Below are 25,478 nucleotides of genomic sequence, written 5' to 3'. Positions count from 1 at the left end.
GATCTTATCACCGTAAACCTATTTCCCCTTGTAACTGACATTTCTATCCTCAGAAAATGACTCCAACCATCTACTCTATCCATGATCTCATCATTTTTCAAACTTCTATCAAGCTTCCCCTCACTTTTTCATGTTCAAGTGAAAACAAACCAAGTTAATCCAATCTCTCCTCATAACTAATAGCCTCGCAACCAGGTAACATTCTGGTAAACTGTTTCTTTACCTTCTCCAAAGTTTCCACATCCTTCTGGTACTGTGGCGACCAGAACTGTATGCAATATTCCAAATGTGGCCAAACTAAAGTTCTATACAGCTGCAACATGACTTGGTAATTTCTATACTGTATGCCCTGACCAATGAAGGCAAGCATGCCATTATGCCTTCTTGACCACCTTATCTACTTGCGTTGCCCCTTTCAGGGAACTGTAGACCTGTGCATCTAGACCCCTCTGTATGTTAATGCTTCTAAGGGTTCTGCCATTTACTGTATATGTCCCCCCTGCAGTAAACTTTCCAAAAGCATCATCTTGCATTTGTCTGCATTAAACTCCATCTGCCATTTCTCTATCCAAGTCTCCATCCTAGGACATCGACTGAAGAGACTGTAACTTGACTTGAATTTTCATCCCTAATACCCCAGGGTTACAAGAAAACCATTCAGACTCATCAAGTCATAGAGGTCTACAGCATGGAAACAGGCTCTTTGACCCAACTTGCCCCTACTGGCCAGTTCTCACAATTAAACTTGTCCCATTTGCCTGCATTTGATCCATATCCCTCCATGCCTATCCCTCCATGTACCTGTTAAATAACAAAATTGTACTTGTTTCCACCATTACCTCTGGCAGCCCGACCCACATACTCACCACCCTCTGTGTGAAAATACTGCTCCTCTGGACCCTTTTGCATCTCTCCCCCCCCTCACCTTAAACCTCTAGTTTTAGACTCCCCTACCACAGGGAAAAGCTGTTGGCTATCTACCCTATCTATAACTCTCATGATTTTGTAGATAATACATAATTCACATTTATGTAGTGCCTTTGACAACACAAAACATTCCATGGTGTGCTTGTTGGACAACAAAAAAAAATTAAAGCAGGGAATGAAATGTTATTCAAATGTTTGGTCAAAAAGATAGATGTTAAGGAGGACCTTAAAGAGCAAAGAGAAGTAGGGAATCAGAGAATTAAATGAGTTTGAACTACTTGCATTGGAAAATGATCATAACAAAGATGAAGTTTCTTTCAGTGGGTACTTAAAATAGAGGATTCAGTCAGGAGAAAACCACTCATATTTCCAATAGTTTCTCAATTTGTCATCTTGCTGACCCCTGTGAGTGTTCTAACATATATAAGTGGATTGGAGAAGAAATGCAGGTGGCCTGATTAGCAAGTTTGTAGATGCCACAAAGGTTGGCGGACAGTGAGGAGGATATTGCAGGATGGAGACAAGCTGAAGACTTGGGCAGAGAAATGGCAGATGAAGTTTAATCTTGTCAAATGCGAAGTGATGCCTTTGAACCTTACCTGGTGTCGGTTGCTGCTTTTGCAGCATCCTGAGGGAGACCTTCTTACTGGGCGATCCTTCACCTTGGCGGTTCACCGCAGAAACAGTGATGTTATAGGTGGGCTTCTGAGGCAAATCTCGTAAATAGATATAGTTAGCATTTGTCGTATATCGTACAGGTGAGGAATCCGGCACCTGGACATTAACCTGTTGAAACAAAGGAATATTTATGTTACCAATCAGCCAACATCTTAAAGTGACCCTCACCATTAAATTGTTGCTTAGAAACAAAGGGGCAAGACTTCTTCTAAATTCTCAATTTTCTCTGTTCCCACATTCCAATGGTCAAAAGTAGAATTATGGACAACCCCATTCACTCAAAGAATAAAGAAGAAGGAACAATACAGCACAGGTCTTGCAGCCCACCAACACATAATGCCTTTTGAAATAAAAAACCTTTTGCCTTGACAGGGTCCATATCTTTCTATTCCCTGCCTATTCGTGATCTGTCAAAGTGCCTCTTAAACATTGCTATTGTATCTGCCTCCACTACTTCTTCTGGCAGCACATTGCAGGAACTTACCACCCTCTGTGTCAAAACCTGCCCCTTACGAATCCTTTAAACTTTTTCCCCTTTTACTTTAACCTATGTCCCCAAGTAACTGACATTTCTACCCTTGGAGAAAGACTCAGAGTATCCATTCCTCTTGTAATTTTGTAACTTCTATCAGGTTGTTCCCCCATTGTTCAAAGTTCAAGTGAAAACAAACTAAGTTTGTTCAATCGCTCCTCCTAGCTAATACACTCCAAACCAGGCAAAATTGTGGTAAGCCATTTCCGTACCTTCTCCACTGCCTCCACATCCTTACAGTAGTGTGGTGACCAGGACTGTACACAATACTCCAAGTGTGGCCGAACTAAAGTTCATACAGCTGTAGCATGACTTGCCAATTTTAATATTCTGGTTGACAAAGGCAAGCATGTCATATACCTTCTTGACCACCTTATCTACTATGTTGCTACTTTCAGGGAACAGTGGACCTGCATGCCTAGATGCTTCTGTATGTTAATACTTTAAGGGTTCTACCATTTACTGTATACTTCCCTCCTGCATTAAATCTTCCAAAATGTATCACCTTGCATTTGTCCAGATTAAACTTCATCTGCCATTTCTCTGCCCAAGTCTTCAGCTTAGCTATGTCCTGCAATACCCTCCTCATTGTCTGCCAACCTTTGTGGCATCTGCAAACTTACTAATCATGCCACCTACATTCTTCTCCAAACCACTTAGATATATTAGAAACAACAGGGGTCCCAGCACTGATCCCTGTGAAACACTACCAGTCACAGATCTCCAATCAAAAAAACACCCTTCCACTGCTACCCTGTCTTCTATGACTAATCCAGTTCTATATCCATATTATCAGGATCACTGCAGCTCCCATGTGACTTCACATTTTGTATCAGCCTGCCATGAGGGACCTTGTCAAAGGCCTTGGAATTCCTAACTTAAGAAACAAAATGTTATCCACACATTATCTTGTAGCAAATGTGTTTCTTCAAAGAAATATTTACTTATTGGAAGTGGGCGAGGCCGGCACTGATTGCCCAACTATAATAGAGGAAGTAATTGAATCAGTTAATAATCATCTTACTTTGAGAAAGTGAGAACTGCAGATGCTGGAGAGTCAGAGTCGAAAAGTGTGGTGCAGAAAAAGCACAGCAGGTCAGGCAGCAACCGAGGAGCAGGAGAATCGATGTTTCGGGCATAAGCCCTTCACCAGGAATCCTCTTACTTTCTCTAGCTAAGCCTTCATCCAATGGCATGTTTCCCAATTCTCAATAATGTACCCTTTGCTAGAAATCCTGGATGCCACACTCGGACAAATGCTGTCACGACGTCAGACATAGTCACTCCCACCTCACACCTGGAGATCAGCTCTTTCATTCACATAGTCACTCCCACCTCACACCTGGAGATCAGCTCTTTCATCCAGATGGTCACTCCCATCTCACACCTGGAGATCAGCTCTTTCATTCACATAGTCACTCCCATCTCACACCTGGAGATCAGCTCTTTCATTCACATAGTCACTCCCATCTCACACCTGGAGATCAGCTCTTTCATCCAGATGGTCACTCCCATCTCACACCTGGAGATCAGCTCTTTCATTCACATAGTCACTCCCATCTCACACCTGGAGATCAGCTCTTTCATCCACATAGTCACTCCCATCTCACACCTGGAGATCAGCTCTTTCATTCACATAGTCACTCCCATCTCACCTGGAGATCAGCTCTTTCATCCAGATAGTCACTCCCATCTCACACCTGGAGATCAGCTCTTTCATCCACATAGTCACTCCCACCTCACACCTGGAGATCAGCTCTTTCATCCACATAGTCACTCCCACCTCACACCTGGAGATCAGCTCTTTCATCCATATTTTGGATCTAGGTTGTAATGGTGACCGGAGCTGAGTGGCCCTGGTGGGTTCTGAACTGAGCATTCAGGAGTGGGTTTCTGTGGAGAAACCACTTGATTGAACTATTAATGACACCTCCCGCCACTTTGCTGACGATTGAGAATAGACTGATGAGGCGGTAATTGGCTGGGTTGAGTTTCTCTTGCTTTTGGTGTGCAGGACTTTTCCACCTTGCTGGGTAAATGCCAGTGTTCTAGCTGCATCAGATGGACCTTGATAGGTTTCTAATTCAGATGCTGCCAGATCCCACAAACAGCAAAAGACAATAAAAGCCTAATGATCTGGTCGACATGTTGATTGAGGAATACATGTTGGGCAGACCGTCAAGCACATTTCATTTCTTTAGCACTACACTGAAATGAAGCTGAGGAGTGTTTGAACACTTAATAATATGGAGGATGGTGCTATTACCACAGTGAGCACTGGTCTCATACAGTTTCATTAAGATCCCTTTCACTGAAGGGTGGTACGTTGGCTCAGTGGTTAGCACTGCTAGCCCACAGTGCCTGAAATTTGGATTTGATTCCAGTCTTGGCTGGCTGGCTGACTGTGTGGAGTTTGCACATTCTCAGTGTCTGAATGGGTTTCCTTTGGGTGTTCCGGTTTCCTCCCATAGACCAATGATATGCTGGTTAGATGGATTGGCCATGCTAAATTGCCCATAGTGTCCAGGGATACGTAGATTAGATGAATTAGCCATGGAATGTACAGGATTGTAATGCAGGATAGGGTAGGGGAGATGGGTCTGGATGGGATGCTCTTTGGCAGGTTGATGTGGACTCAATGGGCTGAATGGCCTCTTTCCACACTGTAGGGATTCGGAGACACTATGAAAGTGGAATAACATACAAACTAGGAAAGAGAGCCTTTTCCTTTCTTCTGGACAGACTGCTGACTCATGTTAAAATGTAATTTAATTAGAAAAAATGCTGAGCTATCATTCTAGCACGCCCCACTACAAATCTTTTACTTATGGGGAAAAGGTGATCAAGTGGAAATATCACTGGACTATTAATCTAGATGATCAGGCTAATGCTGTAGGGACATGGGGTCAAATCCCTCTATAGATGATGGCAGAATTCAAATTAGATTAATAAAAATCCAGACTGTAAAGTAATGGTGACCACAGAATTACCATTGATTGTCATTAAAAAGAACCCCACACTCCCACTCCCAGATCACATTTAAACTCTGTCCAGCTATCACCTTATTTAGTTCCTACTTTCCAGTCAGGGTTCCTGAATGATGTTGAGAAATGAGAACTCTTCTAGCCAAGCATAGTCACCCCACTCTTTTATCTTGCAGCCATGGAGAGCCCAATTTCCTGTTGTACCAAAGAGGGAGATGTGGCGTGGCTAGTGTACAACAGCGTTCCCGTGAAAACGGAGGGAAAAAAGATCAGTTCTCTTTCTGGAGCGCTGGTGGCTCATCTTCCAGATTGCCTGCAAGTACCTTGGATCTTTAATGGACTGACCTTAAACCCTATCCTCCACAACCCCTTATCCCTGGCACATTATCACCTCCAACACAACCTCTGTGAAGCAGCTATAATGACGTCTATCTAGCTGGTCTATATTCCTGAGCCCCTAAAGCAGTCTTTGGCTCCAACAGGCTGTTCAAATTGATCTCCCACATAAATTAACAAACTAGGTGTGGACTTTGGAACATTGAAGAATCCAACAGATATTTATTGCAACTAACTATTCTATGCACATATTACTTTCTTCAATGCATGTGCTAATATTATGCTATTAGTTAACAACTGAAGAAGCTGCTTCCAGTATCATGTCATGTTTCAAGTGATTCAAAGTATGAGGAACATGATGTCTTTACACCCTCTGATGCTATGATGCAGTGATGATATCACAAGCACGTCTCTCAATGGGGGACACTGACTTATTGCTCAGAACCCATTTGGCACCTACGATTCATTGGCCAAATTCAAATGAGGCCAAGGTCCTGAATTCATCCTCATTATTTTAACAGATGGTTTAGCAAAAGAAAGGAATTTTCCATTTTGCAACCACCCCGAGCAGATTATGAATGGTTTTAAGTGAACCCTCACCTCCTTCTCTCCCTGCTTTTTACTGTCACAAAGCTTGTCCCTTTTTTCCTAAAAGCTGTTCCTTGGCTCAAGGAGACACTGTCCTTGATTTTTTTCCAGAGGGGTAATAAACCAGGCCGGGCTCCGATCAGTCTGGTTTGGTACCGAGATTAAAGAGTATTGAGAGGCCTTTATGTTCAGGCTAAAGTCGTCATGTTTTAGAAGTGACCTGTAGAATGAAAGGGAAGTGGTCAGCTCTCCAGCTGAGCAGGTTAGTTCAGTCCAGAATTGGTTGGGAGTTCAACAATGGAAACTCTCTCTTCTACCCTTCTAACTTCAACCTGTAACCTGTGACCCTTTTTTGCACTGTGTCTTAAAGGGGGTTTGTTTATTGGGACTGTTGTGTATATTCAGAACAACATACTTAAGTCTAGTTTGGATAGACTGAGGTCTGTAGGGGTTCCTTATTCTGTTCTTCATGTTTCATTTGTAACTTTATGAATAAAGTTTTTGTCTGTTTTAAATCTGGTAGTCAACCCTGCTAACTTAATCTGAATAATTTTTACTGTACACTTACCAAAACAAATTGCATAGTTATGGTCTGGGCTGCCTGTTTAAGAATGCTTTGAGTGGTCTGTCCTAGTCCACAACAGTACTCACATTGTATTGTATTGTCTCATTCGTGGACGCAGAAGGTGGTTTCCAGCTGACAAGCACACAGTATGATTCGAACTCTCCCACTCTCACTTGCTGAGGGGCTGCTGGGGTCTTGTTGGATGGGACTGTAACTGCAGAAGCAGGAAACAAATTAATTGCACTTTTCCTTTTCAAAAACATTCATCCAAGATAAAGGGACAGGATTCAGGGATAAATCAGCAAGGTGGTGCAAGCATTGCTTTTAATGGCTTGAAATATCGAAGAGATGGGTTGCCAACTCTAGTTACCCATGTTCCTGGCAGTCCCCAACACGGCCTCGAACAGCCTCCAACAAGCTCCAAAAATTAGATACCTGATTTGTCATTCTCTAGGCATACTACCTTGTATCAGATAGAAAGCGAGCAGACCCAATTGCCCGATTCATAACTGCCTGTGAAGAAATTTTTGTCTCATAGCAAACAAACCAGAAATAAGAAAATGACTATTTTAGCTCTTAAGAGGGTCTTAGAGATTAGCGACAATTCCAGGAGGCCAGGGAAGAGTTGACAATCCTTGTAGGAAGAAGGGAGGAGGACAAAGGAGTTAGACATTTTGAGCTGCCGATAGAGCGTGAAGTGGAGTGGGGGCAGTACACCAAGTCTTTGTCTGAACACAGTGAAGAGAAAGGGAGCAGCAAAGGAAGGTATGATTTTACTGAGGTAAAACCCCAACAAAACGTTTAAATCTTCAGAGAAGCACTGACGATAATCTCTTGAAAACACTCAGGAGAGGCAAGCAACAGGTAGCACTAAACCAGCAGGGGCTGGAGGATAAGGAGAAAAAAAATAGACCTCGCTTTAAGCTTTTTTTTCAAAACGTCTACATCCTGAGTGGAAATAAGAGAGACAGCTCTTGGAAGCTTTTATACAGAGAAAGCTTTTATACAGAGCCACCTTGGATTTCCAAAAAGCTTCAAATGATTGATAGTAAATGCATTTTGGAACAACAGTATCCCAAATTTAATGGGAACAGATTCTGCTGACAATTTGGGAGTTCCAGGTGAGATCAGGAAATAATGAGGGTCAATACAGCAATACGTGCGGAAGGTATGGAGAGATTACATCTGTGTGTGGAGCAATGGGGAATTCTCTGGGATGTATTACTCCACTTTAGTCATCCATTGGTTAAGATGGAACAAGAATAAATGGTTAACAAAGTGAGATAAGAGAAATACTTACAGCTTTGTGTCATAAACTTCAACGTTGAACCAGTGTCTTCTTTTCCAAATAATGTTTTTGCAGAAACAGTTACAATGTAGACAGTTGACTGATTCAGATCTGTTAAAGGAAAATAATAAGATGGTGACTGACTGGGTTCCATTTTAAAGAGGTGACTGTGCTGTTTTTGGATGACAACCAACACAACTGCAATCAAATCTCAGAGACAAAGCAGCTGGACCCAAGTCTCAACAATTTTTTTAAAACAACGGAATATCTGTGCAAGGTATAAAACGTTGCAAACACATGGGACACTGATTGTTCTATCTTGGCAATAAAACTGCACCTTTAGGAATCCTTAGGTGCTCATTATGACAATTTCAGTGAAGACACCTTCCCTCTTATAGTCCTTCTCATCTGCTGTGCTAGTATTCCTTAAGGGGCACTTATCCAGAGCAGAAATAGGAAAGTTTCATTCGTCATGAACAGTCTCTGACTGTACTCCCTGAAAAAATTCATTTCGAAAATCAAAACTTGATCTTTGTGAAAGAAGAAGAGGGGAAGCAGTGTAGTGGAAAAAATGTAGAGAATCACCAGGAGACGCAGAGAGTTCTTCAAGAAGTAGATCTTTTATTTGCAAACAAAAAACCGTGACACTGAGAAAACAGATTCTCGAATGCCCCTGAACCTCAGGGTCTGTGGTTTTTATAATTTTTGTATCATGATTCTGTTAGCTTATCAGCATGTCCAACTATATTAACCAAAGTACCTCACTCTAGCTACACAATAAACCAGTGATGTTAGTTCCTATTTTCTCTTTAGTTGTACATTCTACTTAATGTTATTCTAATGTCACGGTTAAATATTTATTGCTCACTATGCTACCGAGATCTTCAATTGCAGACTAACCTGTCATGATAGATATTTAGCTATTCCATCTATTATAATAGTCTCCTGTCTCAAGCTGACTCTACTAACTATTTTAATGTCATGTCCCAAATATTTATGGTCCCAATCCTGTCATAATAACACTTAACAGAGAAACTTGCTTTATTACTTGTGTTATCTCATCACGCCATAGTGACCTTTCAGCCTTAACCTTACTTTGCTAATTGGTGTAAGAATGTTCTACTATAGTTAACCCATCCTGCCTTCCATAGAACACAGATTGCCAGTCGTCTTCATGCTTTAACCCTTTCCATGCTTTCATGCTCTTTATTTTCCATAGCAGCAGAGGTCATATATTTAGATTTTGCAAAAATAATTTGAAACGATGCCACATTGAAAGGTTACTACACCAGACAAGAACACATGGTGCAGGGTGGAACATATGATCATGGATAAAGGATGGGTTAGTGAACAGGAAGCAGAGACTATTGATAATAGGCCTTTCTTAGGTTGGCAACTGTGGAGCGCCGCAGTCATTGCTGGGTCCTTAACTACATACAATGCAGAAGGAGAGACCTTGAAAAAGCTGCCTTTCAGACTGACTGTGAACTGAATGGGAGGAAAGAAAAATCATAGTGACATCAAGGGATTACATGGGGTGAATGCACTGGCAAAACTTTATTTATTAAAATTAATTAATTCTAAATTAAGATCAATTGCTTTTGTGCAAACTAAATCCAATTTGAACATTTATCATATAATTCCCAGTGTTCAATTAATTTGAATTCCTACAGTGTGGAGGCAGGCTGTCAGGTCCACACTGACCCTTCAAAGAGCACCTTTCCCAGACCCATCCCCTACCCCATCCTTGTAACCCTGCATTTCCCAGGGTTAATCCACCCAGCCTTCACATCCCTGGACACGACAGGCAATTTGGCATGACTTATCCACCCAACCTGCACATCCTAGGACTGTGGGAGGAAACCCACGCAGACTCCACACAGGAAGTTGTCAGAAGGTACAACTGAACCTGGATCCTTGGTGCTGTGAGGCAGCAGTGCTAACCGCTGAGCCACCCGAAATGTCTTTGGATCTGCCATAATTGGTTCTTTGAGCTTTAATACTCATTTTTTTCCAGGCTGCAGGATCCAATGCAAAGCATTTTCACCTGCCTCAGTAGTTTCTGGCAATAATTTCATCTTTTACACCTTCATTACCCTCATACAATGGTCATAGGTCATTGGCACTTTTGTGCGCTTCCTCCTGATTGATCATTATCTTAATTTAATTTTAATATTGATCTTTAATTTGATATATTTGAATGCCACATCACATCTGCACTCTGATAAAGTCTCCCATAACCCAGTGTAATGTTCAAGGCTGCCCATGTGGGACAGGAGTCTGGTGGAAGGGGGATCTACTTCAGGACCCATCTCCAAAGTTACTGGATCCCAGCGTCACTGTCCTTAACTCAGCAGATTACAGAAGCAAAAGACCACTCTCACTCCACATTTTCCATGTCTTTACCTGTGAGGATCACAGTAGTTATCGGAGGGAAAGCAATTATATTCCTGGTGGGTCCACCACGGGCATAAGGACCATAGCTAATGGAGTAGGACCAAATGAGGGCAGCCTTTGAAGGGTGTAGATCCCAGCCAATCACAGCAGTAGATGAGGTAATATGGGAGGCGTACACATTGATGATGAATCTTAAAGCTGCCAACAAAATAGAGCCTCAGTCAGTTTAAGAAAAACATCTCTGTTCCCTTGCAGAGAGAGAGAGATAGATAGATAGAGAGAGAGAGACAACTTTAGACTGATGATAAAATTTGCAAATACATACATGGGAGAGTAGTAACATTCAGAAGCTGGGAGCTGAGTGTCCGGTTAAAAAGGGAATGACACACAATGGACACTGTATAGGTAGTGTCTGGTTTCAATCCTGAAAAGAAATACTCATGGTTAATATAACTAGCAGAATAAATTCACTAAATTCATTGTGTCAGAATACTTTGTTATTCATTCTTGCTTCTTGACCTCCCTTCCCTCATTCAGGGTTTACAGTTTTTTTTAATGGATTGTTGTTCTTGCATGATGTTTGTCAGTGTAACAAACTTTGTCAGAAAGTGATTGGTTCACATTTGCGACCTCAGACTGCAACATCAGCCTTGTTCACAGGAGCCACAGTTATAATCATAACGAAAAGCTAGGAGGGTGAGTGGTGCCAATTTTGTTTTTTCAAGCTGTTCACCTTCACAGGTGCACCAAGTTGTATGCCTACATCAAAGTGTGTTGGACCTCCCCCAGTGTGGACAACAGACAACTTCTTTATTGAGTGGGTGAATTTCCATGTTAGTACTCCAATTTCTCTGCAGGGCAGGTGAGACTCGAAACAATTGATATAAACATTGGTCTAAACTACTGTTAAGGGATTTCTATTGACATCCCAGCAAAGCTGTAATGCCAATCTCTCCAGTGTTCACACTCCAATATTGTGACCGGGTAACCAGCGTACACAACAACATTTCATCCATCAGATCAAGAACAGGATCCATGGATGATTTCCTCTCTTTTAATTTAGGACAAGTGCGAGAAATAACGACACCCACCTCCCCAACCCCAGGGACTGCCCTGATAGAAGCAAGACTTGCTTTTCTGCACGACTTTCCAAAATCAGCCAACAATGTACTTCTCAAGTAGAGTCACTGTGGCTATGTAAGAAATGGAGCAGCCAACTTCCACACAGCAAGGTTCTACAGGCAGGAGCTAAATGATGACCAGAATCTGTTTTGCTGATGTTGCTTGTGGTATAATCACTGCCAAGACATAGAGAAGGTGACCACCTTTGAAACAGCATCATGGGATCTGTAACCTTAATCTACCTTGGTCTCATCTGCAGCTGTCATTTAGTTGCAATGGATTCCAGTCTCCAGCATACTGTTTTAATTTATTTGTGTGATGTGGGTGTCACTGGCTGGTCAGCATTTATTGCCCACCCATAGCTGCCCTTGAACTGAGTGACTTGCTGGGCTTTTTCAGAGGGCGGTCAAGAGCTAATCACATCGCTGCGTCCCTGGAGTTACATGGAGGCCGGACCAGGTGAGAATGGCAGGTTTCTTTTCCTGAAGGACATTAGTTTGCCAGATGGGTTTTTTCATGGTTTCCAGATTTTTTAAAAATTGAATTCAAGTTCCACTATCTGACTTGGTGGGCTTTGAACCCAGGTCCTCAGAACAATAGCTGAATTTCTGGATTAACAGCCTAGAATTAATACCACTGGGTTCATCACCTCCCCTGTTCTAAAGTACAGAATCCTGGGTCAGCAATGAATATAGAATACCAAAGCAGATCTACTAAGGAGAACTCTCTCAGGGTAAACCACATGAAGGTGGCCAGTATGATTTTGCATTAAAGGTCACTTCTTTTGGGAAAATATTACTATTAATGGCCCACGTGGAGGGAAGCATTAGCTGTGAAGGCTATCTGAGACAAACATACAATATTCAACCTGCACGGAGGAAAGCCTAAAGTGTCAGAGTTGCAGAGATTCCTCCAAGCATAAGCAGGAACCGAACTGGCAGTTTTGGGAAGGTCCACACCAAACTTGCAATGGACTCCACCGTGATGAGAGGATTCAGAGAGGCAAATGAGAAATCTACCGGGAAGCTTTGGAGTTTAATGAATCTACAACCTTCTAGATATTTTAATCAACCTGTTTAGAGAGGTTATTTCACACCTTTGGAGCAAGTGGAACTTGGTGCACAAGAAGGGACACTACCTGAGAGTGCAACCACTGAGCCACACCTGACACACATGACCCTGGTTGAGATCTGACATAAACTAAGGAACAAAGGTGGAACCTTACTATATGAATCTTTAGGGCAACTGAGTTTGCAAACTAATCTGTGATCCTGTGTGAGGCGAGACATTGCCTTATCAGCAGGAGGTAGAGTCTTAGATTCCCATTGGGAACCACCTGGTCGATTGGTTTAAAAAAATGCCATAAAACAAAAAAAATTGTCTGACTCTCTAACATGAGACTTGGGAGTTTACATGGATGAAGATGTGAGAGAAACTTGAACTAATGTGTAAATCTTCCTTTGAGAAATTCACAATTTCATGTTGACTTCAGATTTGCTGTGATTCAGTTGCTATCTCTGGGGATGGTGATGTATTGTAAATTTCCCTTTACTTCAAACTCATGATGTCTTATGATTAGAGTAGATTAGATTAGATACCCTACAGTATGGAAACAGGGCCCAAAAAGTCCACACTGGCCCTCTGTAGACTAACCCACCCAGACCCATCCCCCCACCTTATATTTACTCCAGACTAATGCACCTAACACTATGGGCAATTTGGAATGGCCAGTTTACCTGGCCTGCACATCTTTGGACTATGGGAGGAAACCGGAGAACCTGGAGGAAACCCACACAGACACGGGGAGAATGTGCAAACTCCACACAGACAGTCACCTGAGGCAGGAATTGAACCCAGGTCCCTGGCGCTATGAGGCTGCAGTACTAATCACTGAGCCACCGTGCTGGCATGTAGTCTGTGACCCTTCAATTAAAAATTACCTAAGTTAAATAGCAAATCAGTGTTGGTCAATGGCTTGTTTTACATTTAGGCAGATTCTCGGCCTGCTGCCTGTTTCTAGGTGGAAACCATTCAACTAGAATCATAGAATCTCTCCAATGTGGAGTCAGGCCATACTTCCCAAAAAGTCCAAATCACCTCTCTGAAAAGCATCCCACCCAGACCCATCACCCTACTTTCTCCCTGTATTTACCATGGCTATTCCACCCAGCCTACACATCCCTGGGCACTATGGTGCACTTTAGGCATAGCCAATCCACCTAACCTGCACATCTTTGAACGATGGGAGGAAACCAGAGGAAACCCATGCAGACAGGGGGATCATATGCAAACTCCACTCAGACAGTCGTCTGAGGGTGGAATTGAACGGGGGTCCCTGGTGCTGTGAGGCTGCAGGACGAACCATTGAGTTACCACCATTCCCACTTATATTTCATTCCCGTTCCTCCATCCATTGATATCAACGGAGTGGTGGTGGGGAGGAAATGATTTTACAACTTCAGCCCTTCACATGCTATACATGTTTTGCTAAACCAGCTGCAATTTTAAAACATCTTACTAGGTCAGACATTACTTTAGCAGTATGTTTTAATCAAATCCCTTGCTTATTACTCTCAGGAGGCTAAAAAGATAAATTGAGGAAACCAGGATGGTGGAACATTGGAATTTACAGTGGGAAAACTGGGAGGCTTCCTGTTGCATGATGAGTGGAATATGGAACATATCCGGATAACAATGAAAAGGAAAACGTTTACCAACTTCAATTATTGGAAATGTGGCAACTTCTTTGTTCAGACAAAACAATCTCTTGATTCTTTATTCTAAAATGAGTCAAATGCAAAGTATCAAAGGGTTGTCTATGAACTTAGTTGGTGACTCAGTGGGATACAGTCGCCTGGACCAAGTAGGTCCTAAGTTCAACCCCAGGATGTGTTGTGTTGAGTTGATCTATTTTCCTGCCGGTGCAGAGGAGGGATTAAAATCAGGCACCCCTTCGGATCACTGATCAGCGATCCAGGGGCGAGTCGATATGAATCTTGTAATAAACAAAGAAAGAGACTGACACGAGTTGAATGATAGAAACAGAATTGAAGGATGTTGATCCTTCTCAGGGTCAGACCTGAGTTTAACTGGTGTCCTGCTGGACATTAAATAGATGGAGAGCACTCTTCCTGTGGGGAAGCAAGATAATAACCAGGGAATATAATGACACAAATGACACATGACCACCACATGCAGACAGCCTTGGCAGCAAACCTCATCCTGCAAAATCTACTTGGATATTAGATGAAACATTGAAATCTAATCTTTACAAATTAGTAAGACTGTCAGACTCACTCAGACTCATGTGACCTGGGTCTATCTCACATTGGGGAACAAACTAGAAATATATCTTTGCCCGTCATTGTCATCCATTTGTAAATGAGCCCATTTCTTCTTTGGACAAATTGTTTGGCTTTATTTAAAAATCAAACAACCTAGCGACTTTGGCAGTAGCATTTTATCTAACCAGTTGGGAAGTCTGAAAGTTATGCATTTTCGGATTCTCAGTCACTTGCAATGCGATCTGAAGATCATTTCACACTGAAGACGTATCCCTCCTTTTGCGTAAACATTTTACACAGTAATCTCCAGACTCAAGATCAACATTGTCTTACTCGCAGCAATCACTATCAGAGGTGAAGGGGTGAATTCAGTGTCAGCTACAGCTCAGTGTTACCACTGCTGATTCTGAATAAGGAGATTGTGAGTTCAAATCCAACTCAGGAGATTTGGAAGGATAGTCAAAAAGTGTGGCGCTGGAAAAACACAGCTGGTCAGGCAGCATCCAAGGAGCAGAAGAATCGATGTTTTGAGCATAAACTCGACATCACGAAGAGGAGGAGAACTTCTTCAAGGTGGGCATCCTGATGAAGAGCTTATACTCAAAACATCGACTCTCCTGCTCCTCGGATGCTATCTGCTTTTCCAGCACCACACATTTTGACTCTGATCTCCAGAATCTGCAGTTCTCACTTTCTTCTAGACTTGGAACGATAGTCCAGTGAACACTAAAGAGAGAGCAGCCCTGTCAGTGTTCCAACTGAAAGACTGCTCCAGTGAATCAATGCCACATTACCGTATGTGAAAATGCCACAAAACTCCAATGAAGAGGAGCAGAGTCCTTGTTGCCGGTATCCTGGCCAATTTTAATCCTTCAATCTGCTGCTTGTGAGAACTTGCTGCATGCAAATTGGCTGCTGTACTTCCTGGGGCTGAATTTTACACAGTGCCTGTGTTCACAGGCCACCGCCATAAAATTCAATGAGCCTGCTCATCATGGAGATGGCTAGCACTTAGCAATTTAACGCTAGGAGCAGGGTCAGTTGCTTTAAATTGAGACACATTCATCTCCTACCTCGGGAGAAAATCCCAAAATAGTGAGAGAGAGTGACTGGCACGAGAGGTGGTCACATCTGGGATGACAGGGAGTCCTTAAAAAAATGAGGAGCCCAACTTAAGATAAGGCCAGGGTATCACTGGGGCCAGGTAGCCAAATTCCAAGGTCCGACAACATACCTGAGGGCTGGTTAATTTCACGTCTTACCTGTGATCACTGCCTCTGTACTGTTTAAGGTAAAGCTGACAGTGCGGACAGTGTCAGGGCTCCCAATGCTGTAGTAGTGCAGACTGCAGCCCCTCAGAGCACTCACACTCCCAAGAGGGGCCCAGGAGATCACAGCACTGGTGGTGGTGATGGAGGTCAAACTCAGAGCTTCTGGAATCATTTCTGAAGGCAAAAGTAATATTAAAAAAAAATCAAACACAATGAATACCCATTTTATAGCCTCTGGGTTCGAATCAAGAGGGAAATATTTCCTACCATCTTCAAAGGGAAATTCCCAGGAACTGATAGAAATGACCAAAGCTCATGATTTCACACTTTCAAGAGGTTTACTATAATAAATAAATTAAAATCAACTTTGATCAAACATTACTCAATAGGCAAACAATACACCAAACTGACGAAAAGGTGCTTTCGCAATTCTATTTACCAAAATTGAAAAACATTTCACAACAACTTTTTGAAGCACTTCTGGAAGATGTGGAGCAACATAAATCTAAGGTCCAATTCACTTCCAGAAATCCTCTGTTCTCTTTGCCCTCTTCTGGTGTCTTCGGAAAATGACTCCATTCACCCTGTCTCTTCCAGAGCTGATTTCCCCCAACAACGCCTACCATGATTATTCTTACCCAGTTGGGAGTTTGCTCGCTGAGCTGGTAGATTTGTTCTGAGATGTTTTGTCACAAACACGTAAACAACACCCTTACCAGTATAAAGTTCATCAAAGAGGAAGAGAAGAACAATAGACTCCCCTTCCCGGACATCACAGTTGAACAAAAAGCTAATGGAGAGCTACAAACAAGCGTTTATAGGAAAGCCACGCACACTGACCAACTACAGGAGCAATCATCCCAACATCCACAAATGGAGCTGCATCAGGACATTATTTAAATGAACCACAACACACCGCAGCACCCCGGAACTATGAGAAGCCAAGGAAAAATACCTGTACACGGTATTCAGAAACAACGGGTAACCAAAAAGCGCAGTCCGCTGACTCCTGCACAACAGATCTAAACTGGAAGACACAACACCCCCAGAGACTCTAGCCACCTGCCATACATCAAAGACATCTCGGAGATGACAACCAGACCACTCTGGCCCCTAGGCATCATGGTAGCCCACAAACCTCCCACTACACTGAAACAGCTCCTGATGAATCTAAAGGACCCCATACTAACAACCAGCAGAATGAACGTCATATACAAAATATCCTGCAAGGACTACAACAAACATTACATTGGACAGACGGGCAGGAAACTAGCCACCAGATTACATGAGCACCAACTAGCCACCAATAGACATGACCAACACTCATTAATATGCACACACACAGGCAAAGAGAGACACCAGTTTGACTGGGATAATATGTCCATCCTGGGACAGGCCAAACAAAGATACACATGGGAACTCCATTAACAACCATATCGACTTGAATCCCATTTACCAATCCCTCAGAAACAGAACCGGGAAGTGATATCACCCACCACAACAGATCAAGACACACAAATAGAACACCAGCGCTTCGCCGGAGGCTCACTGGTGATGTTACCCCTAGTGTGGTGATGAAACATCTGAGAACAAATCTACCAGCTCAAAGAGCAAACTTACAACCCGATCCACAACCTGAGCTACAAATCTTCTCCAAAATCGCATTATTCGTATCCCTTAAGTCTCAAAAAGTCCCATGTTCTGTCCTCTTCTTTTTGAATAGAAAAACTAACATCCTATTGGGTGCTTTATTCCCTCGGTACTTAACAGTAACGGCTCCTTTGTTCCTATCTCCAACAGCATCCTTATCTCCATCAAGACATAAAAACTGCCACTTGGATGTCCAATAGATTTCAGTGTAGATTTCTTTCCCCATGACAACCAGATCACACTGGTCTGTTTCCCAGCGGAAGTTTAATATGATCACTGTTCTCCGACCAGTCAGTGGATTCTGTTTCACCTCAAGGTAAAAAGGAGGCATTGTAAAAGGTAAATAACTTGTAAAAACATTACATTGGTAATGGGTATCAAAAGATCATAAGAAAATAAAACAAAAAAGAAATGTGGAATGCTGGAAATCAGAAACAAAGTCAGAAATTGTTGGAAAAACTCAGGTCAGTTCTAAGGGAAGGTCACTGGACCCGAAAGGTTAACCCTGCTTTCTCTGCATAGATACTGCCTGACGTGCTGAGTTTCTTCAGCAGTTTTTGACTTTAAGAAAACAATTTGTGTTTATGGCTGAAAAATAAGTTGTTATTTTCTGGATCAATGTTTAAAATCCAGGAGAGAATGAAAGTTTGCCTGAAATTCCTCTCCAGCGGACACTTTGTACAGAGCTCTAACACACTGCTGATCTCCTTTCAAAGCCTAACCCAAGCAGTTAGTCTTCTTGTGGAGTCAGTTTATGTCTTCAGTACCTGGGTGGTAATCTGGTGGGATCGGATTATCCACAATTACAGATCCTTCCTGACCTCTCAAAACAAAGTAAGCTGGTGGAATAGACATGGAACTGGCTCCCTAATGAGTGGGTCATCCATTCCACTGCAGTACCACCCTTGCAGTGATATGAAGAATTTACCCCAGTGAGTGATGACAGCCTGTTTAACCCTATGGCAGGTATAGCAACAAACTTGCACCTCTCCTCACCCAACAGGTAGGGGTGTTTGCATAAAGAAAGATGAAGAGGGGAGCAGGTGGCCATTTTAGCACCTCAAGCAGAGATCAGCCAACTCAGGTCGCCATTGTCATCAGCTTCAACTTGATTTAAACATGATGCCTCCTCAAGGTAGTGCCGTGACTCTTCTTGTGACAGTACAGGGTGGTTCTCAACTCACGAGAATATGGACAGAACGTCCCATAAAGAATTTGGACAGCAGATTACTCTTTCCCCTCAGCCTCTTTCGTATGATGTTTGGACTCATGATGCAGCTCGATGGATGACTTGTCACCATTTTGAACAATTGACAGCAAGCTCCTCCCATTCCTTGATGTCAATGCAGCGACACTTCAAGGTTTCTGCTTGGAATATGATTGTTGAGGAAAGAGGATCTGCTGGGGGAGATGTTTTGTAGTCTTCTGGACAAAAAGCCAACTCTATCATAATTGGGTTTTACAGGAGTTTATTCTAATGCCTGTGGAACTGGTCTCAAGAAGGACATTAGCATTTGTTCTATGGCCCTCCCAATTAAGCTGGAGAATGTGATGGAGGAATTGCTGAAATTTGTTTCTACAAGTTGCTGATACAGAGTCCAGGTCTCACTGCTGTACAGGAGTGTGGCAACAATTACCCTGAACACTAGGACTCTTACTGACTTGCCTCAATCTCATATTTAAGGGACTATCTCCATTACACAGGCCATGTTTATGCAATCTAGCATCATAATTTAACCCTGTAAAGTCTGATTTCACGCAGGTGAGTCTGCCTCGTCCAAGGCTAATGTAGTGTTCCGAAGATGTGATGCCCTAAAACTAAACACAGCTCTCAGTACTCAGGATGTGGTCTAAGTACAGCAGCAGATACTTGAAATACCCGGCTCTTGATTGAATTCCAAGTCCCGTTGTGATAAAAGGCAGAATTCATTTCATTACTTTGGATTCTTTTTATACCTGTTCATGACCTTTTAGTGATTTTAATACTGGTGTGAATGACGGAAAGTTGTCTGACAATGGAATTTTGTGGAACAACTAACAAGAGAACTCACCAGAGTAGGTCCTGAAGGTAAAAGACTGAGTGGTCACCAGGCCATCAGAGGAGGTGTTTACTTGGATCACAGTGGTACACAGTGATAGGGAGCCCAGACCTGGAATTTCAGTCACATTAGTCACCAAGATTATATACAAAACATATAAAAATAATTTCCGCAAACAAAACTCTGAGTTTCTCTCGTATTGACGTAAGTAAATCTGCTGCAGTGTGGGATTGAGCTGCATTGACTTGGAATGGCAAATACTCTATTCCTGCTCTTTGCTCCTCTGGCCAGCATGAATAAGAGTCCACTCCAATATCCAAACACACAACCAAATCCTGTTCCCTGGTCATACCTGTGCACAATGGCCTATAGCAGCCTGCTGGACAGTATAGCATTAGTTTAAAATTCTCGTCCTTAGTTTTTAATCTCTCTTTGGCCTTTATCTCACATGTTTCTGTGTTTAGCTCTGGCACCCAATGTTCCAGTTGGCTGTGCTACTCAAATTCTGGCCTCTTAAATATCTTCAATTTGAATTGTTCCTAATGGTGTAGATGTAAGAACAGAAATAGGTCATTATTTTCTTATGGGTCTGCTCTGTCATTCAATGAGATCATTCAATGATAATCCTCAAATCCACTTCCCTGCCATACCCCCATACCTGTGAATGCTGTCCTGATTAAAAATCTGTTCATCTCGGCTTTGAATATACTTAATGACCCAGCCCCTTTGCAATGAAGAGTTTTACAGGTTCACAATGTTAAGAAGAAAATCCTTGTCATCCTTACTCTGAGATTACACACTCTGGTGTTGGACTTTCCCAAAAGCTGAAACAACCTCTCAAGCATCTACCCTGTCAAGCTCACAGAGAATCTTACACGTTTCAATAAGGTGTGCTGTCATTCTTTCAAACTTTAATTGAGTACAGGCCTAACCTACACAATCTGTCCTCATAAGAAAATCTCTCCATACCCAGGATCAGCCCAGTGAACATTCTCTGGACTGCCTCCAATGTCAGTATAGTTTTGTTCAGATAAGTGGATCAGAATTCTTCACAGAATTCCAGGTGTGCTCTGACTAGTGCTTATAGAGTTTTAGGAAGATCTTCCTACTTTTACACTCCACTCCTTTTGCAGCAAATGCCAATGTTCCATTCACCTTCCATTTTACCTGCTAGCTTTTTGGGATTCTTTGATGAGGAGCCCCAAATCTGTTTGCTCCATTTAAATAAATTCAGCTCCTATTCTTCCCAAGTGCATAATTTCACAGCTTCCCACATTATTTTCCATTTGCCATTCACTTAGCTGCCTGTATCCCTCTGCAGACTCCTTATGCCATCCTCACCACTTACCTTCCCACCTTTTTCTGAGTCATCCATAAACCTGATGATTATACATTCCCACATCCAAGCCATTAATAACTGTGGCCCAGTACCGATCCCTGTGGCACTCCACTAATTGTAGGTTGCCAGTCTGAAGATGCCCCCTATTCCCAACTCCCTGTGCTCTAATAGTTAGCCAATCCTCTATACATGCTAATATACTACCTACAACACCATGGGCTCTTATCTTAGGAAGCAGCTTAATGTGTGATACCTTAACAAGCTTTTCCATTAATAGTCGCTATTCATCCAGTTACTTAGGCCTTGGTACTAGAATTAACTGCCTAAATCTGTCCACTTCGCTCCCTTTCTTTAAAACTTAACTCTTCGACAAATTGTCGGTCCCCCGTCCTCATATTGATTTTTGTGTCTTGCTGTCACTTTGTTTGATGTTCCTCTGAATCGCCTTGGTGATTCTTAAAGATGTGATTGAAATGTATAAATTTGTCATTGCTGAGTTAACCCATCTCAGTGCGAGTGCCTGTTAATTTCATTCTTGTTTGATTGAGAGGATTGAAGAGCAGGATTTACCTGAGCTCATTGCAACGTTAAGTGACTGCAGCCAGCTGAGCAATCCTGCTGAGCAGCGTCCCTAATGAGAACGTTCCTGAGGACATCAGTTCAATGAAGGCCATAAACAGTCAATCCCTAGGACTTCCTTGCTTCAACTCCCCGCTCAAGCTCAAATCCCATGCCTCAGGTCCCCACATCTTCCCAAGTCATCCCGATTGCATTTAACTGACCACTTGCTGTTCTCTTCGAAGAAGAAAAGAGGCAAAATGCGAGCAAAGCCAGGGAAATTCAATCTTAGAGAACAGGATCATAAAGTTTCAGGTTTTATAGGTCAGGTTATTGTGGTCTTCAATGTGTCAAGCAGTGTCTGAGGACACAGAAGTCTAAGCAAGGTCTGCAATACCTACCGGTAAAAACTAAACTGGTGGTGTTTCCAGGATGGTAGGTTTGCAGCTGGATGATCCCATTGGTGTGGTTTGTGCAGTTTGTGTTAACTTGGTAATTGAGAATCTCAGTTCTGGGTATTGGGATAACCGTCCATCTCAATGTGACATTGGGTTCTGTGACACTGGCTGTTACAGCTTGTACCATGTTCCTGAGCTCTAGGGAAGAAGCGGAGAGGCAGACAGCTTGTTAATATTCAGACCTTGCTGTAAAGCAGGAGTGTGCAGAGCTAGAACAGATATTGACCATGCGTGACCATGGTCTGATCACTTCAACTCCCCCCCCACCCCCCCACCACTCCGCCAAGGATATGCAAGTACTGGAGCTCCTCCACCGTCAAATCCTAGCCACCTGATGCCTGGGGGATGAATACTTCATCTTCCTCCTTGGGATCCTCCAACCACACGGCATCAATGTCGATTTCACCAGATTCCTCATCTTCCCTCCCCCAACCTCACCCCAGATCCAACCCTCTAACTCAGCACTGCCCTCTTGAACTTCTCTCACCTGTCCATTTTCCTTCCCACTTATCTGCTCCAGCCTATCACCATCACCCCCCCCCACCTGCATCTACCTATCGCCTTCCTAGCTACCTTGCCCCAGTCCTACTCCCTTCTATTTATCTGTCAGCCCCCTTGTCCCCACCTTCAACCATTCCTGATGAAGGGTTTATGCCTGAAACGTTGACCCTCCTGCTCCTCTGATGCTGCCTGACCTACTGTGGTTTTCCAAAGCCACACTTTTTGACCATGAACAATTAATGTAGAACTACAGGACTCGACAATTATTTAGAGCAACACGAGAACAGAGTGGTTTTAGAATTAACAACATCTCCTTGATGAAGTTCTCAGACATTAACAATTAAATTAGGAGGAACCATACAGACATTAATGATCTGAAGATTTGTTGATTCATGATTTTTCTTTAATATTGAACAATTAGGGCATATAAAGGGACATGAGATTGCAGGGCTGCATTGGGTAATTGGAGTGAAATGGATCAGACTCTGCATCCTTGTACTTTATAGAGCTTTGTGTCTCCTGAACTCTGTTGCACACACTCAGGCAATGCCTGTGTACTTGGAGCGTATTGACAAAAGCAAAGGGGAAAATTGAAATTGCCATAGTCCCACTGGACCACATGGCTGCTCTCAAGGGAAGGGAGCTCACTAATATTTAGTGTTTAATTCTTCAAGTGGGCTTAAACCCCTTGACCTACGGACACAGAGCTTAATAAGCTCCCACACAAGTACCAAACTCCATGCAAACCCCAGGGTTCAGCTGCAGCTCCATCAGGCTCCAAACACAAACCGGGACAGTATAAAGACTGCCTTCAGTGGAGAGAAATGCATGTGGTGGGACTGCCTTACCGTAACACCTGGGACCTGATCTCCTCCAGCCTGGTTTGCAGCGACATACCAGGGACCCGGCGCTGTCTCGGTGACAAACTGCATTGACGTCACAACTCAGGTTCAGGCACAGACGGGGCACTGCAAAACCAAGGGCACACCGGAATATTAATGTGGTCACACAGTGCAAGGGCGACTCAGGGAATGAGCTGAAAATGCGTTGCTGGAAAAGCGCAGCAGGTCAGGCAGCATCCAAGGAGCAGGAGAATCGACGTTTTGGGCATAAGCCTGAAGAAGGGCTTATGCCCTAAACGTCGATTCCTGAAGAAGGGCTTATGCCCGAAACGTCGATTCTCCTGTTCCTTGGATGCTGCCTGACCTGCTGCGCTTTTCCAGCAACACATTTTCAGTTCTGATCTCCAGCATCTGCAGTCCTCACTTTCTCCTGACTCAGGGAATGGTCAGGCCTTGAGTCAGACTACTAGCATCTTGCTTATCTATTATCATTGAGATATTTATTGTAACTTGTACTGTGAAGACCTTAACAAAATATTAGTTTAAATAATCTGTCATCGCCCTGTTCCCAATTATTAATTCCCCAGTTGTAACCTCCAAGGGTCTCAAACTTACTTTAGGTACTGTTTTTTTTTAATATATCTGTATAATGTCTTGCTGCTTGTTTTTTATATTTTTTGTCAAGTTATTTTAATAATCAAGGTTCGTCCTTTTTATGAGCTTTTTAATATCTACTGTTGGCTCCAAAAAAAACCCAATTCACTGCCCTACTACTGCTTTTTGCCACTTTGAATAGGTGGGCGTGTTCGAAAGTTTGCAGACGACACTAAAGTTGGTGGAATAGTGGACAGTGTGGAAAAATGTTACAGGTTGCAGGGGGATTTGGATAAACTTGAGTCTTCAGCCAGAGTGTGGTGGGCCTGTGGAATTCATTGCCGCAGAGTGCAGTGGAGGCCGGGACGCTAAATGTCTTCAAGGCAGAGATTGATAGATTCTTGTTGTCGCGAGGAATTAAGGGCTACGGGGAGAATGCGGGTAAGTGGAGTTGAAATGCCCATCAGCCATGATTGAATGGTGGAGTGGACTCGATGGGCCGAATGGCCTTACTTCCACTCCTATGTCTTATGGTCTATGGTCTTAACTGCAGAATTGGACTGAGAGGTGGCAAATGGAGTTCAATGCAGATAAACGTTAAGCGACTTACTTTGGGAAGAATAACAGGAAGGCAGAATACTGGGTCAATGGAAAGATTCTTGGCAGTGTAGATGTGCAGAGGGAACTTGGTGTCCAGGTACATATTTTCCCTGAAAGTTACTACCCAGGTTGATAGTGCTGTTAAGAAGGCGTACGGTGAGTTAGGTTTTATTGTGAGAGGGATTGAGTTCTGGAGCCGTAATGTCATGCTGCAACTGTAGAAAACGCTGGTGCAGCTGCACTTGGAATATTGTGTGCAGTTCTGGTCACCCCATTACAGGAAAGATATGGAAGAATTGGAAAAGGTGCAGAGGAGATTTACCAGGATGCTGCCTGGTCTGGAGTGAAGGTCTTATGAGGAAAGGTTGAGAAACTTAAGTCTGTTCTCATTAGAAAGAAGAAGGCTAGGAGGGGATTTGAGAGAGACATACAAGAGGATTAGATAGGGTAGACAGTGAAAGTCTTTTTCCTGGGATGATGATGCCAACTTGTATGAGGGGGCATAACTACAAATTGAGGGGTGATAGATTTAAGACAGATGCCAGAGGCAGGTTCTTTATGCAGAGAGTGGTAAAGGCGTGGAACATCCTGCCTGCTAATGTAGTTAACTCAGCCATATTAGGGAGATTTAAACAATCCTTGGATAAGCACATGGATGATGATGGGACAGTGTACGGGGATGATCTTAGATTAGTTCACAGGCCGGTGCAACATCAAGGGCCGAAGAGCCTGTTCTGCACTGTTTTGTTCTATGTTCTATGTATGCTTTAGATTTAGATTGGATACTCTCCCTGTCCACCTTTGTAGACCGCTAGTGGTTCAGTCTTTGTGACCAGTACAAACTTTTGCTGAGCGTTATGAAATATCTATCTCTGCCTCCTGCTCTCTTGTTCCTGGTGGTACATCTGAACATACTCATCAGGAG

General features: G+C 42.9%; 1 protein-coding gene across 1 annotated transcript in view; it reads right to left on the bottom strand.

Moving 5' to 3' along the window:
• LOC140457815 (uncharacterized) overlaps positions 1–25,478 on the bottom strand; it is a 128,887-nt gene that overhangs the window by 51,563 nt on the left and 51,846 nt on the right. The window contains exons 20-28 of the mRNA XM_072551432.1: positions 23,366–23,485; positions 21,960–22,154; positions 19,674–19,772; positions 15,964–16,146; positions 10,621–10,719; positions 10,305–10,493; positions 7,911–8,009; positions 6,697–6,824; positions 1,527–1,713 (exon numbers count right to left, since the gene is read on the bottom strand). Of these exons, the coding sequence (XP_072407533.1) occupies positions 1,527–1,713; positions 6,697–6,824; positions 7,911–8,009; positions 10,305–10,493; positions 10,621–10,719; positions 15,964–16,146; positions 19,674–19,772; positions 21,960–22,154; positions 23,366–23,485 (1,299 nt within the window). The remainder of the gene's footprint in view (positions 1–1,526; positions 1,714–6,696; positions 6,825–7,910; positions 8,010–10,304; positions 10,494–10,620; positions 10,720–15,963; positions 16,147–19,673; positions 19,773–21,959; positions 22,155–23,365; positions 23,486–25,478) is intronic.

The sequence above is a fragment of the Chiloscyllium punctatum genome, chromosome 32, assembly GCF_047496795.1.
Source record: "Chiloscyllium punctatum isolate Juve2018m chromosome 32, sChiPun1.3, whole genome shotgun sequence".
In the NCBI taxonomy this organism is placed as follows: Eukaryota; Metazoa; Chordata; class Chondrichthyes; order Orectolobiformes; family Hemiscylliidae; genus Chiloscyllium; species Chiloscyllium punctatum.
This window is presented reverse-complemented; position numbering and strand designations above follow the sequence as displayed.